Genomic DNA, 17,761 nt, shown 5'->3' on the forward strand with positions numbered 1-17,761 from the left:
CTGCCCCAGGGGTTATGGCACACCCCAGTCCCAAAGCTGAGTCAGGAAAGCCTCAGAGTTGCTTTTGATGGACTTTTCTTCCTTCGGCTCTCCAGCCAAGACCAGCAGTTCTGCTGTGAAAAACTGCTCTGTGACTTGGGAGTGTTTTCCTTGGCACTTTGTGTGAGTTACAATTATTTTATAGCTTTTGCTGTCTTTGTTTTATTTTTTACCCCTCTTAGCCAAATCCTACCAGAAAACAGGGGATGTAGAAAACATGGGGATACCTCCTCCTACTTGTCCTTCTCAGGTGAACCCTGATGGAGAGGTGGGAGCTTCACCTGCCCTTGGAGAGGGGCAGGAATTGAGGTGTTGGGACCTTCTCCTGAAGCAGATTTGAGAGCCCTCCTTAGCTGGGCACAGAGGTGGGCCAGGAATCCTGTGGAGTTGTCAAAAAGCAAAAAGATATTTGGGAATCCCCCACCTTTTGAAAGCCTGTTTTGAATCCCACACACCAAATGCTCCCTGTGTGACAACAGCTACACATTTGGCATCAGCTCTGCAGAGTCTGAGGTGAGTCTTTGTCTTGGTTTGAAAAGATTGATGTGTCCTAAGGAAGGCAGGAGCCTCCCTTGAAATGGAAAATGTAAACTCCTCCCTCCGAATTATTGTGATTTTGAAATTAAGGGGCTCTCAGGCAAAGATATGGGAATAGGAGTAGCAGTTCTTTATTAGGGAAGAAAATAAAAATAAAATATAAATTCAGTAATACAGAACATCACAGCCAGAGCCAGAGCAGTGCCTGTCCCCAGTGTGTCAGGGTGGGGGCACAGCCCCATCCCAGGGGGGCTCAGCCCTCCTGCAGTGCCAGCTGTGGCTCTGCTGCAGCAGGATCCTGCACAAGGGGGGAGTTTTCCTCTGCAGCTCCAGGGCTGCTGGAGATGGGCCTGCTCTCCCTCTGGGAATGCAGGGCAGGAGAAAGCTGCTCCTCTGGGAATGCAGGGGGCAAAGGCTGCTGTGCTGCTCCAGGGCAGATTGTATCCAGGTAGGAATGCTTGGCTCCTGCCCTGGGCGCAGCATCTCCCCATGGGATGGTGGAATTGGATCAGCCCTGCAGGGACACTCACTGGCCATGGACAGCAGAGATCTGCTGGAGGGAGGATGGGCTGTGGGAGAGACAAAGAAAACTGCCCCATGGACAGAGAGAACTGCCCCACCTCTGACAGATGGTGATAGAACACACACCATCACTAACATCTTTCAACCTAAGACAGTCTTCCACCTGATTCTGGGTGCAGATGTGAATCTGGTCCTGGCAAACCAAATATCCCCATTTCAGCAGTGCCACAGATGGGATAAATGTGCCTAATGCAGTGGTACACACACTGCTGTGCCAATAAAAGTGTCAGTGAGCAGCAAAATAACCGAGCTGAGACAGTTTGATTGTTCAGGTTGTTGATTCATTTCTGAAGGACTGCTGAATAACACCACCCAAAAAGATGCTGATGTGTGAGTGACAGGGAAAAGCAATGTGATCCTCACTCGCTGAACTAGGGACCAGGAGTCTGATGGGTTTGGTTTTTAATTGGCTCTGATTTTCCAGCATTTCAGCTGGGACTGCTGCAATCATTTCACAAGGAGCCTGTCCCACGTGAACCACAAACATCTCGTGGCTGGGAGCTCCTGTCACTGCAGAACCTGTGAGAAATCTGATTTATGGAAGGAGCTGTGGGGCTGCACAGGCTCAAGGCTTTCCTCCCAATCCCTGGGAGCACAGAGAATTGGAGAAGCTGCAGGTTGGAGCTGTTTGGTTTTACATCCCTGCCTTTATGAGTTCAGCAGGAGAGGGAACTGCGTGGTTCCTGAAGATTTATGATGTTGGCAGCTTTGAGAAAATGTTTTTATGCAACTTTTTCTCTTTTTTTTGCTTTGCAAGCAACTTCTCAATGCTTGTCAGTGCTGAGCAAAGCAAGTATGTGCCTGTGCACACCAAGAAGGGGGAAACCATGAGGATGAGAGAGGCAGCTGCTGTAAACAGGTGAAGGTGAGCCTGGAGCACAGCACAAATGTGGAGGAATATTGCTGGGTGCAGATTTTTCTCAGCGAGTGTGTAAAACATGCAAAATGAGTAATTTTATTAAAAGGAGAAAATGCCCATCAGCAAAGCTGAAACAAAACCTTCAAGCAAAATTAGTGGGTGCTTGTGTTGAGCTGCTCTGTGCACACAATGAACCTTCATGCCCAGGAGGTAGCTCAGGACCAGTGAAATCATCACTCTCCTTCTCCAAATCCAGGGCTGAGTATTCTCCTTCTGGTGGAAGGTGTCCTGCCCATAGCAGGGGTTGGAATGAGATGATCTGTAAGGTCCCCTCCAACCCACAGCATTCTGTGATTTGATGGGTCTGTGATATTTGCAGCAGATCTGTCAGAAATATGTCAGACAAGTTCATAGACACTGAGAACCACACAAACACGTGTGAGGGTATTTCTAAAGTCAGTTGAGTCTGACATGTTTTCAACAGAAATCCACAGGTACAGCTCGTTTCAGGTGTGGATTGAGTTGTGCAAAGCTGTCAGTTTGTCATGGGGTTTTCTGCATTTTGGTGTGGCACAGGGCAAGAAGAGCCCACACTGTGTGAGCTGCTCTGTGGACAGGCACTGAGGGATCTGTGCACCCCAGTGGGGCAATTCTCTAATTCCATGATTTGTGTTTGGGTTTTTTTCTCCAAAAGCTTATCCAATCCTGTGGGAAATGCAAGCACAGAGAGCTCCCAAGGCCCTGAACACACAAACTCAGAGATGGAGATGGAGATAGAGAGAGAGACAGTGTTTGACCTAAGACCTTGGAGAAGGCTTGGAGCTTTAGAATAGAATCGTGAAACAAACATGAATGAGAATCAAGATTTCTAGTCTAAGTAGAAATATGTTTTAAGCAAGTAGAAATATGCCTCATATAAGAAAATAAATAGGCTAAGCAAGATAGCATTTAATTATAGTTGTATAGAACTACAAATTAATTATTAATTAATTATAACTATTTTACTTTTATAGAACTCTAGAACTATATACTTCTATTATTAGACAATTAAAGTCTAACAATAGTACTTGTAGAGTTGGTAAAAAGTAGAAGATCCAGCAATAAGTTTCTGTAGAGTCACAATTGGATAGAAAAAGACACATTGCAGTAAATTGTGTAAAATGTAGCAATTAATTGGTTATGAAGATGATAGTGAGCTTTGTGGAAGCAGCTGATTAGAGAAGAAATTTATAAAAGACATGGTAACTAGAATTATAAGGGCTTCTGATGTGATGGCTTTGGAGGCAACAGCCTTGCAGGCTCACCCTTCCATGAGACTGATTTTGCAATAAACCATCTTTTAGATGCCTCTTTCTGTATCCTGAACACAATCCTTTTGTTAAAGAGAAGAATTCTTTGATCCTCGGACTCGAGGACCTTTCTGAAGCACCATGGACAGGTGCCTGCTCAGGGCTCTGACCAACCTGACCTGGCTGGAGATGTCCCTGCCCAGTGCAGGGGGTTGGACCAGATCACCAAATTATCCTGTTTTTGACAGAACTGAGCCCGTCCCTGCCTGGCTGCTGCACAGGGAGGCTTGCAGGGACACACAGAACCATGGCAAGCTCAGATCTCCCCCAAAGGAGCTGGGCTGCCCTGCTTTGCTGCCCTCAGAGCCAGCATTCCTGTCCTGCCAGGCAGCAGCAATCCCAGATTCCCACGTGGAGGGGATCCCTGCTGAGCAGCATCCCCAGGCTGCCACTGCTGATCCATTGGCCTCTGGCTGAACTGCTGGGCTGAAAGTCAGCAACCAGCAAAGGTCAGGGTGAGCCAACCACCAAATCCCAGGCAGGACGTGCAGGGTCTCTACTGTGGAAATGCACTTTGAGGCTGGCTGTGGCTGGCCAGGGTTGGGATGAGCCAGGTTAACCACTATTCCCAGCTCATTAGCACCGTGCCAGTGATGAACAGGACCCTGCTGGACCTCGAGGACACCCCCCTGCTGCTCCCCATGCCCTCACCAGCAGCACCCTGCTGCAATTTGTCATTCTGCCACCCGGGCCGGCTGCGCCGCTCGTTTGACACGTGCCAATCAGCAGAGTGCAATTAATTGGTTCAGCCTCTGAGATGAGCCCTTGCAGCCCTCAAGTGCAGAGGGGAGATGAGTCAGGAGGGTCATTTCACAGCCCTTGGACAGTGCTGAGCACACACAGCCCTCCTGGAGGCTGGCTGGCTCGTTAGCATCTGGGAAACTCATTAAAGTTGGAGGAGTTCTTCTTCAAAGCTTTGGCCCCTCAGAGCACAAGGTCACTATAGCACTGCTCTGTGGTAATTACAGCAACCAGGATTTGCTTTCTCCTGCACTAATTAGCAAGTGGAGAAACTTAAGAAACCAATGTAGAACCCAGCAGGATTGTCTAGGTGAGCCAGGTTTTTGTTTTAACTATGTATTTTACCATCAGTAAATTTAAATACTATCTCTTTTCCAAAAGTTTCTCTTGAGGTGCTTCTTCCAGCTTTGTGGAAGACATACACGAGAAAAGGAATGAAGTGAATTAATCTCTGAAAAATTGGAGGATTTATGTGAAACCTTCACACTCATGAACCTGCAATATCCTTTCCATGGAGGGATACCTGGTACTCAAAGACTGTAATCCCAAAACTGCTTTTCTTCTCCCCATGGACTAAGAGAAGAGCCTTGTGTGGCTGTCTGAAGGAGCAGGTACCAATGAAGCCATGAGACCAGGGTGGTCAGAGCATGTCCCTTCACAGCTCCTCTCTGCCCAGCCTCCTGCCCCACGCTGTCCTGACTCCATCTCTGCATTCAAAGCTCTTTTTCCACCTCAGAGCCATCTAGGGTGGAAAGACGACCTTGTCTCACTGCAGAGCACATCCCCAGGGGTGTGATGCTCTGCTGGAAGCTGGAGCTGTGGATTCCACACCCCGTGCTCACATCCCAATCCCCTGTACATGTGCAGTGATGGAGCCCAAAGCCAATCCTAAACCACTGCATCCCAGGAACTGCAGCACAGCTGGCTCCACTGCAAGCTGGAACTGGACATTTACTGCAAAGAAAGAGGGGAAAAATATTTAAATAGTGTCAGAGGGAAGCAATTAGCCCAGCTCCAAAGTCAGCTTACACTTGTGCCCCAGCCAGTTGGCACACACATGATCTGTGGTGCTCAGCACTGCAAACATTTTCCTGGAAGAGCTTTGGAGAGTCTTGTTTCAAGCACTTGAGTGCTCAGAGTTGTTCATTTTCATAATGACTCACTGAACATGAGCAGCTCTGTTTTTCTCCTGCACAGTAAGCCATAAATCCAGAGAAATTTGATCTATTTTCTTCAAATGCACAGGGGGCCGTGGACACACGTGTGCCTGAGCACACACACAGACACACACGTGCACAGATGCTGTCACTGCAACAGATCCACCACCATCTTCCTGGCACTGATGAGCTCAGACTGCTCCTGCTGATCCAAAAGCTACATCTGAATCATCCCAGACTTGTGCCATAAATGATTATTTTGTTGAAAGGGACACACAGCTTTAAAAGGCATCACGAAGTAAAGAGGAAAGTTTTCCCTGAAGAGTGTGACTTTATTCATCTTTGCCTTCCTGCCAGGAGACAGCAAAGAAAGAACCTTCTTTTGAAGAGAGGAGACATGAGCGTGTTTCTGAAGCCCCTGAGGTGCACAGGGAAAAAAGGCAGCAGCCAGACCTTGATCATGTTAATCCTTCTCTTGTCTCAGAGGCACGACTGACAACACCAGCACTAGGAGGATGGCATAATCCAGGTCCTAAGGCACCTCAGGAGGTCTCCAGTCCAAACCCCCCACTCACAGCAGGCTCAGAATGTTGCTCAGGGCTTTATCCATTTGGGTCTTGAAAAATCTTGAAAGAATCTCCCATCCTCACTGGGAAACTTCTCCCACTGCTTAACTGTCTTTATGAGGAAAAACTTTCTTCTTTCTCCATCTTATCTGGCCCTTTTTTGTTACAGTTTTCTGGTTCCTCCTGCCTCAAACCACTGTGAAGGGCTTGGCTCTGTCAGTAATCTTGAGGTACTGGCAGGCTGTTGTTAGCTCCATCCAAAATCCTTTCCTCATTTTGAATCAGCTCCTTTTGCATCTCTGCACATGGAGAGTGCTCCAGACCAGAGCATCTTGGTGTCCCTGTGGCTGTTCTTGATTTAGTTTGTTAATATCTCCTGCACTGGGGTCACCAAACTGGGCACAGCATCTGGCAGTGGTCCAAGGAGTGCAAAGTGGAAGGGAATAATCATTTCCTTCAAAACATCCCAGATCTTTGCTGCCAGGCCACCTGCCTGGTTTGGGTTGATTTCAGCACCCATGAGCTCCCTGGGTGCTTTTCCACACTGCTGCTCCTCACCCACGTGGCCACGGAGCCCCCTTTGCTGCCCAAGACATCTGGGGAACATCTCAGCAGCTCTGCTCACAGGTATCCTGGATAATCACCAAACCATGAATTCACTGCTAAAAGGCAAGATCAACATCACTCAGTGCAAATTCAGGAATATTTATTTGTTTTCTTGGCGTGAAGGTGTGTGGCTCACCTCCAGCATTTTTATCAAGGGCTACTCAGGGAAAATGGAAGTTCTTGCTTATCTGTTTTGCTCCCAGGTGTTATCTCCTGGGCTGATTTCCAAAGAGCTAAACTCAAATTAATCAATTTCTGAGCACCCCATGCCTTGGGATGTCATCAGCAGCTACTCTGGCTGGTGTTCCCAGGAAAGATGAGCAGTTTGTCATCCAGCTTGGATGTGCCAAATGCTGTTGTGACAGATGTTAGCCCTCCACCAGACAGTGCAGCAGAGACAAGAGCAGCACCACTGCTGTCAGGAGAGTGAACTGTCAGCTTCTTCCAGAGTCCTGGGGGTGAGAGCTTGCAGAGTCTAAAAGGTTATTTTTATTTTCTTTAAGCTGCACATTTTCCTTGGGTAGGTACCAAGGGCAGTGGGACACCAGACACCTGACTTAGTGAGACACAAACCAAATTTAACTGTCTTCACCTATTCATTGTCTTCAATGTTCAGGGAATATTATTGTAAGTGAAAAGGGGGCATTGCAGCAATAGCCCAGAACACTGGCACAAAGTGGGTGCCCTGGCACTGATACATTCCAGTGGCTCACTGAGGTAAACTCTAAAGGACCCCAGAGTTAACCATTAGTTCACTGCTTCAGCTGCCAAATTTCTTCTCTATTCAGACCTGCTCCAAGTCTGGATGTCTGCTACGCTGCTGGCAGCACCAATAACCTGCAATTTCTGACAGAATCTGCTGCACTGAAAATCCCTTTTTCACCCCAGCATGGCCCAGAGCCAGAGCAAACACAGACATACTCACTGTACATGTTTCTAACCTGTAGGTGTGTCCCTCCCTTCAAACACAAGATGCCAGGGGCTGTGCATTGCTGCTGTGAGGAATAAAAGCACTGACCCAGTCCTTGTCACTGTTGTATTTTCTGGGAAATCCCTTTGCCAGGATTTCTCTCCTGAGAAGCCGAGAACCCTCAGATAAACAGGAAAACAATATTATCTGATTTGCTTCTCCCTGTTTTGCTGCTTTGGAATGTGTTTGGACACTGTTTATCTAACAGGTGATTGTTTCATTGGTTTCATGTGAATTGTTTTCACTCTTTGGCCAATCAGGGCCAAGCTGTGTCAGGACTCTGGAAGGAGTCAGGAATTTTTCATTATTATCTTTTAGCCTTCTGTCTGTATCCTTTCTGTATTCTTTAGTATAGTTTAGTATTCTTTTATATAATATAGATCATAAAATAATAAATTAGCCCTCTAAGAACATGGAGTCAGATTCAACATCCCTCCTATCATCAAAGGTCTCAGAAAATACAACAGGTCCTCTCTCATCAGGCACTCAAATCTCCATCCTCCCTCTGTTTCCTTCCTCCCTCTGTTATCTCTTTGAGGCACATGAATCCAAATGAGTTAGGAGAGGGAAAAGTTACAAAATGTTGTTTATTTAAATTTGCTGTTCATTGCCAGCAAGCTCATAGTTGAATATGACTGAGCTGTTAGGACAGACATCCCACACCACCCCCCCCACCCCCTCCCCATAAGCAGGGGATTTATAACAGTGTTTTCCAAGAGATTTTCCAGCCCCTGAAAACCAGAGCAACATAAATCTGGAGGTTTAAATCAAGCTCGTGCTGAAAAGTCCTATAAAACATCTGAAGAAAATTCAGAGTAAGCTCGATAAAAGTGGAAAGAGCAAATTACTCCAGCTCAGTTGAGATGCAGCTGATGGAGAATGTATAACACAACATTTTTCTTACTGCTGTGGCAAAGCCCAGTGGAGAGGGTGCAGAGGGACAGGGATCCAGTATAAAACCATGAGCTGAGAAGGGAGGCAATTCTTCTTGCTTTTAAATGCCCCCGTGTCAGGATTTTATCACGAGGTTGTTCTTCTTCTTGGCTCACTATCAAACAGGATTTCCTTCCCTGATTTTAGCTGCAAAACCACTCTCAAGACAGATGTCCTCTTCCTTTCCAGAGGTAAAGAAAACGATGCCTGGTTTTATTGAAACCAACCCAGAGTAGTGTTTATTATTGAAAATATACAGTTTTCTTGAACATCACATAAAAAGCCTGGTAGATACAACTGCTCTAGTTCAAAATGCTCAATAGATACCTTTGTGCAGCAGGTAGCATTATCCTTGGAACACAAACATCCTCTTGTCATCCTTATTATCTTTACAGTGCTTCCCTTTTGTGTTTTTTAAACCCAGAAGAGCTGTCCTTCCCCACCCTAATGCTCTGAGCTGAAAACAAACCACTTTCCAAAGGCTTTCCACTTACACTGTGCTGGAAGCGTGGGGCTAAGAGGAATGAGAGTATTTTGTGGAGCTACTTAGAGCTACTCCTGTCCTTTGAAAATCTGTGTAAGAGCAGGGCATGGTGCTCACCAGGCAAAGTGCCCTGTGTGGAACAGTCCAGCGATGCCCTGACAATTCCCAGTCTGTCCAAAAGAGAAATGGGGGAGGCAGATAAATTCAGGCTTTTCACACCACCTTTCAGACACTCTTCTTCTTGCTGCCACAAGTTCTCAAACGACAGTTTTGCGCAGAAGAAACTTTTTTACAAGGAAAACAAGAAAGGGATGGGCTATTATACACCAAAACTGTTGAAATCATTGGGAATCAATGTACAGGGTGAGATGGGCAGTGTGTTCAAAACAGTTTGTTCACTGCAATAAGAAAGGGGGAATAAAAACAAACAAAAAAAAAAAAAAAAAAGAAAGGAAGGTGAAAAAATATTTGATTATTCCTGCCAGTGTGCTGTTTTAGACTTTGCATTGTGAACTTCCACAGGACGCAGTCAGGGTTGAACCTGTTCCTTCTTGGAATCTGTTTTACCACCACCAACTCCAAGAGGCTTTTTCCCGGTTGCCTCCAAGCAGCATCGCGGACGTGGGAGACGAAACAAGACGGGCCCCTCACTGGAGAGAGATCAGGGGGCCAAAGGAGGAGAGTTTGCAGTCTGCAGGAAGGGGCTCTGGGGTGGCAGCGCAGACAGGAGAGCTCTGAAGGCCACGGGGTGCTGGTGGTGGTGGTGGTGGTGGGGTGGGCGGTCAGACGGCCGCGGTCTGTTTGATGCTGTGGAAGCTGATGCGCGTGGGGGACGTGGGGATGGACATGGCCCGAGCCACGCGCACCCGCAGCGAGTGGTGGTCCTGCCAGCGGTGCCACCTCTTCCTGGCAGCAGAACGCACCTGGGGAGGAACACAGGGGACAAGGTGAAGGCACAGCTTCAGGTGTAAAGGGAGGCTGGACAGTGCTGGGATGAGCAAGTGTAAAACAGGAGGAAGGAAGCCTAAACCTCAAACAGTGGGAGGGAAGGCTTGAAATTGTCACAGGTGATGCTTTAAGCTTTTAAAGGGGGGAAATGATGCCTTAAGTTTTAGCTTTCACGTTTTCCAGACTCTGTACTGCATTGGTATATAACTTTGAACTTCACAAAGTGTCAGCAAGTTCTCCTCACAGCTCAGCACACAAAACAATCCTGTTCCAGCCCCAGAACCAAGGACACCATTGCAGCTTCAGGCCCAAAAAGTGCAAACAGCAAACTGAGGAGAGCAATCTGGGAGGATGGGACTGCATAACCTGGAGCTGTAATTGGACAATTAACCCCAATATGGAAATGGACCAAAACTTATAAAAAGTTGAAAACTTGTGAATTGGAGTCCATCTTGGGTCCATCCTGGGTAGAGCCATGGCCAGTCTCCTGTGCTGCCCAGGGTGTATCTTTTGAAGGCATTTCAATAAACCCCTGCTTTATTCCTTTAACTCTGTCCAGCCTCTGTTCCAGGTCAGCCTCTTTAGACATCACAGGGACTGATTCAGACGCCTGAACGGGAGCTTCTAATTCACTGATATTCTCTTGAGTACTTGACTCAGGGAAAAAACATTTTACACACCTCATGTCTTGTATCTGGTATCTTAAATACCCCAGAGCATTCCCAACAGGCCTAAGCATTCCCAACTGAATCAAGCCCTCAGGATGGGTGGGCTAATGGATGGTGCATCCAAGGTCTGTCCAAGACCTGATGGAATTCTTGGAGAGCCCCATCCCAGGGGACCCTGCTGCCCTTGGATGTGAAGAAGGACAGGGGATCTAGCCAAGCTCTGGCACACCTGAGCCAGCCCTGTGAACACCTCCAGCAGGCAGTGGAATTTGCTCCACATCAGCAGAAGGCCATCCTCAAGCAGGTGCTGACCAATAGGTCAGATGAACCTTGAATTTTAGTGGGTTTTTTTGTGGTTTTTTTTTTTTCACGGAACATAGAGAGAGCCCAGGAACTCTGGCTCAAATATATACATATATATGCAAGAGAAAAACAGGAGAAAGGAACCCTAAACCTCAAATACAGTGGGAGGGAAGGCTTGAAATACTCCTAAAATAGACCAAATCCCTGGCAGGGAAGACTCAAAGTGAGAACCTGGCATGAAGCATTTGGACCAGTTTCTGGATATTCTTGCTTACTGTAGAGAGGAAAGCAATTCAAACCCCTAACCCAGGGAGATAAATAAGCCTACAAAATTAGATGAGAGGAATCAGGGCCCATCTTCCTGGAGAGTCCAAAACCTGGACTGTTCATGACACTTGGAAAGGATGCTGATGTTCTGCTGCCAACCTGGAATCTGGTGAACTTTGGAAGAAGCATCGTGACATAAAACTTCTGTATCAAGCCAGGGTCTCCTTTACCAAAACCACATTTTTTTACAAAATATTACATTTTTTTTTACAAAATAATACAATATAGACATTACACCTCAACCACTGACCTACAGATCTCCTCCTGACCAAGAGGGAACCAAAGGGTGTGGTCAAAGGGGATGATTCATCTCCTTCTAAAGCAGGTGTCCAAAACAGACCAGATATTTGTGGTCAGATGAAAAATACCTATTTCCTTTAATTGGTTATAAAATGAGTCTAGACAACAAGCTCTATTTAAGATGTCTGGTTTATAAATTTAGGTAAGTTCAGACAATATTGATATCTAACCATGGCTATTTTTTAGTCTTTATAATGTGCTTATTTTCCCTGCATCCCCCAAAAGTGAAAGATCATTTTAAGCCCCATTTTACCACGGACAGGGGGAACTTTGGGTGTTATCAGCAGTGATGCTGTTGTGGAGGAGACCTCGAAGGCATCAGCTGCCATGGCAACTGCACAAGGCCTGGAGGAGCTTTCAGAGGCTGTGAAGCCCATGCTGGCACAGGTTCTCAGCTCTCAGCACCTGGGTGAGGTCAATCCAAGCCACCCTGGGCGTGTCTGTCACCACCACTGGCACTGCAGGGGAGGTGGAGTCAAAGAAAAAAATGCCCAAACATGAATAATCATTGCTTTTTGTCATTTCTTTGAAAGCTTGAGGACTATCTGCAGGAGCTCTGTGAGGTCTACTCAAAACACAGGGAACACACACAGTCTCCAGCCCCACTTCAGAGCAGCTCAAACGTCCTTTCTAAGGGTGCTCAGGTGAGATGAAGAGCTCCAGGATTGGAGGTGTTTCCAACCCAAACCATGCCCTGTCAGTTTTAGGTGCCCCAGATGAACAGGGTGAAGGCCCCATGGTCAAAACATAGCAAAGTTTACAAGGAGGACACAGAAAAGGGGGAACTGCTGTCCTTCTCTTAGCTGGTTTCAATTTCCCCATTTCTGGGTGGGCTTTGAGAGCCCTGGGCTGCAGCACTGCCTGTGAGAAACTGTGAGCAAGTAATCCCCTCCCAGCACAGCTTTGTCCATGGAATTCTGCAGGTTTGTGAGCACCAGCCTGGAAAGCAGTTTTGCAATTGCCTCTTTGGTGCCTTTTCAGAGGAATCCTCCACCTGGAAAGGTGGCTTTTCTATCAGAGCCCTTCTAGAGGCAGAGATTGGGCAAATCAGAGCAGAGGATTGATTTCTTTGGTTGTGTTCTCAGCTGTCTGTGATCTGTGCTACTGCCATGGTTAGCATGGTGGTTTTAGCTCATAGCTTGGACCCAGTGATCTCAGAGGTCTTTTCCAACCTAACTGATGCTGTGCTTCTGTGATTTAAGGCAAGCAGCTGCAGATTTCTAAGGTAAGGTAAGGAGAAAGCCACTCTGGGTTTCTTATAATTTTGAATCAATGATTTGTTTCAATATAAATAATAGAGTTTTTTACACTTAGTAGGGGTGAGACAGAACCTAATGAAACAAAGAATATGAGGGAATACAACTGGAGAAAGAGAAAACACCCAAAAAAAGGGGAAATAAAGACAGAACTGCCAGGAAGAACATGATCATCATGAATGATTTGGAGATGGGAATGAGAACAACGTGGTTAAACAACAGTGCAGAGGATTTCTGGAAGAGCCTCTCGTTATGGAGCAGTAGCTTCAACACCTCTCCACCAGTTTCATGATGGGGTTTGGTCAGGTTATAAAATGAGTTCAATGACACAGTTATATGAAATAGCAGAGTCAGGATGGATGGACTCAATCACAAACTGCAGCAGCCTGGACTGCTGACCATCATCCTCTTCTCCCCAAACCGATCTCCCTGGCTCACTGAACCCTCCTGGGAACACAGGAGGAACACTGGAGAGCTGTGCCATGGAGCTGGACTTGGGAATTCACTACTGGCAAACCTACCATGGTTCCACCTGCAGTGGCAGAGGGATCCTTGCCCCTGATTCTGGATTGCAGGGAGGATATAAAGCACACCCAGAGGCAAATCCACGTGCCAGAGTCCATGCAAGGGGGGAGGCACCTGCCCTGACAGCCTCACACCTTATCTTGGCCAATTATCACAGAATCACTGAATGGTTTGGGCTGCAAGAGACCTCAAAGTTAATTTTTTTCCAGCCCCCTTCCATGGACAGGGGCACTTTCCACTGGACCAGGTTGTTCCAAGCCCCATCCAATTATTGGATCCATTATTTATGCTTCCAGTACAGACACTGGAGGAACAGAGACAATCCCCCTGAGGACTCCTTGCTCCCCTGGGTACAAACCCAGCCTAAATGAATGCTTAAACCTGACAAGTGGTTTAAGTAACACATGAAGTGTCAGACCACTGTCATGGGAAATTGTGCCCTGAATACCTGAGGTGCAGAGGGATGTTGCTTCTTGAATGCTCCTTTCTCCCCTGCTGAGATTTAGAGAAAATTTTCCTCCTTTCTTCTGCAGTGAAATTTTGTGTTTTATTTTTTTTTTTTTTGGGTGAGTTTGGTTTGTTGTTGTTTTTATTGTTGTGGGCTTTCTTTCCCTGAGGAACCAGTGTGAAGAGATACTTACTCAGCCAGTGAAGCCAGATTAGATTTATCATTTGTGCTTCAAGCCAACCAAGTCAAAAAGAGCCACCTGGAGATAAAGATGTGAGTCTAAACAAGCAGTTGGCTTTTGTGATATGGTTTGAGACAGGATAAAAAAATAAAAAAAAACCAAAAATGCTGTCTTCTTGTACAGCTGGAGCCATTCCTAATGTACTGGGCACATGGAAATGGGCTCTGCACTTTCAAGGGTGAGGGCAAAGCAGTTTTTAATGACAGAATAATTAACTGCAATTAGTATGTGACCAGAGTGCAAGCAGAGAAAGTTAAGGTCAAATTTATATCTTGTGATTTAGAAAAGGAAAAAAAAATGGCTGTGGCTAAAAGACACCAAAAAAAAGCTATAGTACAGTGGAAGAGTAAAAGAAAAAGAGAATGCAAAATATCAACTATGGTTGTTAATCTCTATAAGAGCAGCCTCCTCTATTTATTAGGCATTTCCAGAGTCAGGACCATGTCCCAGAGTCAGCATTAGCACATTTATGACCTGCAGTTGCCAGCACTGGCCTGTCACATCCCAAGGATGCTCTGGGTTGTCATTGGTGGTTAGAGCTCCACAAGGAGTCCTGGGAACACAAATTATCAGCCTCACCTCTGTGAGCTCTACTTGCTTGACAGGACCAAAATTTCCCCTTCTCTGAGCACAGAGCTGGGTGCCTGTGTTGACTCTTGGTCTGTCTTTTTCTTGCAAATAGGTCCTTTTTCAGAATCACCCTTTTCAGCTCTTTCTGCTTTGTGTACAGGGAATAATCCCAGTTTCTGAGCTGTGGTCAAACCAGGTTTGCCAGCATTATTTGTGCCTGCAGAGTGTGGGCACTGCTTTGGAACAGTCAAGAAAAAGGAATTGGATAATGGGATGAAAGGAAATCAGTGAGTGACTTTTTCTCTTCTGACTGGATCACCTAAGCAGGGGACTTGTCAAACTTTTAGATGATATTAAATAAAAAATACTGTTAAAAACCTTTCTTCCTCCTCCTCCACAGCAGAATAAAAAAGAATGAAAGAGATGGAGAGAAGGATGAAAACATTTAGAGAAGGTTTTCTGTTGACAAAATAGACATCAACTTTGTGCTGCTATTACCTGTGCTAGACACTGGCTGCTGGGTCATTTCTTGCAGCCATCAACTGCAAGAAACTGCAAGAAAGTGCATTTCAACTAGAAATGGGCTGAGAAAACAGCCCTGAGTAACACTAAAAATCAGATTTTGGAAGAAATGTCTTGTATCATTACAAGAGAGGAAGAAGTTTTGATTCACTTACACAGAACAAAGGGGGTGATACACCTGGGGCTTTTGGATGTAATAATACTAAAATATACTAAAATGTATTACATATAATTTATATATATAAATATACTAAATATAATATACATTCTATTAATTACTATATAATAAATATATTAAGTAGTATATATTTAATATATATTAAATTATATAGAAAATTATTTATTTATATATATTATAATATACTAAAATATGATAGTTTTTATAATAGAAAGAAGAGTAGGAATAGATGAGCTGCCACAGCAATGGAAGCTGGAATTAAGGCCATTGGGATGTCACCATCCTCTGTCCCCAGGTGACATCCCTCACCTGGAAGTGTCAACAGGTGAGGGCCAGAAGGACACCAAGTCCTCTCTTGTTAGAACCCTAATTGTTGAAAATTGTAACCTTTCTGTACTAGCAAACCCTAACCCCCAAAAGAACACCACATTTCACCTAAAGTCTTAAAGAAAAGTTCCAAAATTAAATAATAAAAGTGTGTAGTTTAAATAAAAGTAGTTTAAATATAATATATATAAATAAATAAATAAATATAAATTAAAGTAGTTTAAATATAATATAAATAAATAAATAAATATAAATAAAAGTAGTTTAAATATAATAACACATAATAAAAAACTTAAAAGTTTAAAATTTTAAAATGTGATAATATATATAAATAAAACAAAATAAAAGTTTTAAAATAAAAACTAATCCTTCTTCTTCACCTTCTTCTTTATGTGTTTAAGTAGTATTATATAATTAAATAAAAATGATGAACAAGTGGGAATTTCAAGCAATGTCCAGCAAAATGGATCTTTAAATATCAAGGCACTGATCTCACTGCACCAGACTCTGCAGTGAAATTAATTTTCATGAGATTTTTGAAGTTCTGGCCTCTCCCTGTAAAGACTCAGTAAGGCCTGAGGTATTGGCAACACCTCATCAAAAAAAGACAATTAAATAAGTCTCATTTGTGTGAATCACTGCCCATAAATGAAGCTGAAGGTGAGAAGCTCAACTGGTTCTGTGCATGTATTAGGTGTTTAAGATTTGAGGGGGGGAAATCCCATCCATTACTTAGTAGAACTTAAATAAAAGTAAGGTGATGCCTTAAATGGTACTTTGAAAGTTTTCCAAATGTTCAGGGTGCTCCTCAGGGAGGAGGGATGGCAAATGCTGTATTTAATGCAAATGCTGTATTTAATGGCAAATGCTGTATTTAATGGCAAATGCTGTATTTAATGCAAATGCTGTATTTAATGGCAAATCCTGTATTTAATGGCAAATGCTGTATTTGATGGCAAATGCTGTATTTAATGGCAAATGCTGTATTTAATGGCAAATGCTGTGAAGCAGCTGTTGGTCAAACCTCTCCAGGTCCTTGGAAGGATGAAGCACAGAATGATTTGAAACAAAGAAAAAGAGTGGCTTCAGCACAGAGACAGACCTGGGGATCTCCAGGTGAGGAGTTCTGATTCTCCCAGAGAGACAGGAGTGTCTTTATCCTTGTTTTTTGTAAATCAACCACATCACTGAGCAGCTGTGCAAGGCTCCCCCAGCCCCAACCCCTCAGGCCAAGGGTGCTCATGTTACCATCACACAAAATACTGAACTGAACATCCCCACAAAGATGCCATTATCAGAATTTAATCCTCCTGAGCTCAGGAAGGGATGCAGTCAAAACAACCTGCAAGGCTGAAAGGAAACAAAAACAAAGCTTGGGCACAATGTTGGGTTTTGTTTCAACAAGTACCCTACCTCACACCATTATTTATATAACTTTATTATGGGTCTTTTTCTGCCTAAAAATTATCCTGCTTAATTGGTCTGCAATCCCTTTTTAATTTTTTTTCCCCTCAGGGTCTTTGGCAGCAATTTTTTACGATCTGGGGATATTTTCACAGCACCTGCCAGCCTGGGATGTCAAAGTTTATTTCCAAGGCCACAGCAGTGCAATTTTGGTATCATAAATAGCAGTTCCAGAAGTTCATAAAGAACAGTTCAACAATTCTGACTAGCCATACAGATTTGCCACACATTTTTATGTGGAAACAAATGCTGCTCCTTTCTTCTGGACCACAAAGGACCAGAACTACCCACAGCAGAGGGAGGCCAGGGGTGCACCCAGCCCACCCCAAGCCCCTCTGGTTTTGTTGTGGGGTGCTCTGGAGTCACCCTCACATCAGCACTGGGGTAATGAGGAGGAAAAGGGGATGGGGAAGGACCCTCAGGGCAAAGGGAATTAAAGTTTAGCCCTCTAGCCCACCTCCATATTGGTATTTATTCAGAGATATTAAGGAATGCTTAATACACATCCTTTGGGCTTGGGATGAATAATTTGGAGCCTGCCTGGGCTGATGGGCAGGGGGTGAGAAACCATTTCAGGGCTGACTCAGAGCTGGCACTTCCAGTGAACAGCCTCCCAAGATGATCAGATCACAGGAAGCCACTTTGAGCTTGACAGATGATGCTTGGCTAAAGGGTCAACAGAAAAAAAATTAAACATATTTATCTTTGTCTTGCACCTTGTTGTGAGAATAATTTACAGTGGCATCTGATCTATTCCTCTCTGTGGTGTTTTCTCTCCAAGCCAGCTAATTGCATTCTAAATGTCAGTTCCTAGATGATTGTTGATATTGGTCAGATAATACTGAGTCTGAGTGCTGAGCT

At 44.8% G+C, this 17,761-nt stretch overlaps 1 protein-coding gene across 2 annotated transcripts in view; it reads right to left on the reverse strand.

Annotated features, from left to right (window-relative positions):
• Nucleotides 1–9,605: 9,605 nt before the first annotated feature.
• The window catches only part of CRHR2 (corticotropin releasing hormone receptor 2), a gene marked incomplete at both ends in the record, with an annotated part of 145,544 nt that continues 137,388 nt past the window's right edge, over nt 9,606–17,761 (reverse strand). For both annotated transcript variants that reach the window (XM_084208557.1, XM_084208558.1), the window contains one exon: nt 9,606–9,746. In XM_084208557.1, the coding sequence (XP_084064683.1) occupies nt 9,606–9,746 (141 nt within the window). The remainder of the gene's footprint in view (nt 9,747–17,761) is intronic.

This window comes from Fringilla coelebs, assembly GCF_963513975.1.
Source record: "Fringilla coelebs genome assembly, chromosome: 1".
Lineage (NCBI taxonomy): Eukaryota > Metazoa > Chordata > Aves > Passeriformes > Fringillidae > Fringilla > Fringilla coelebs.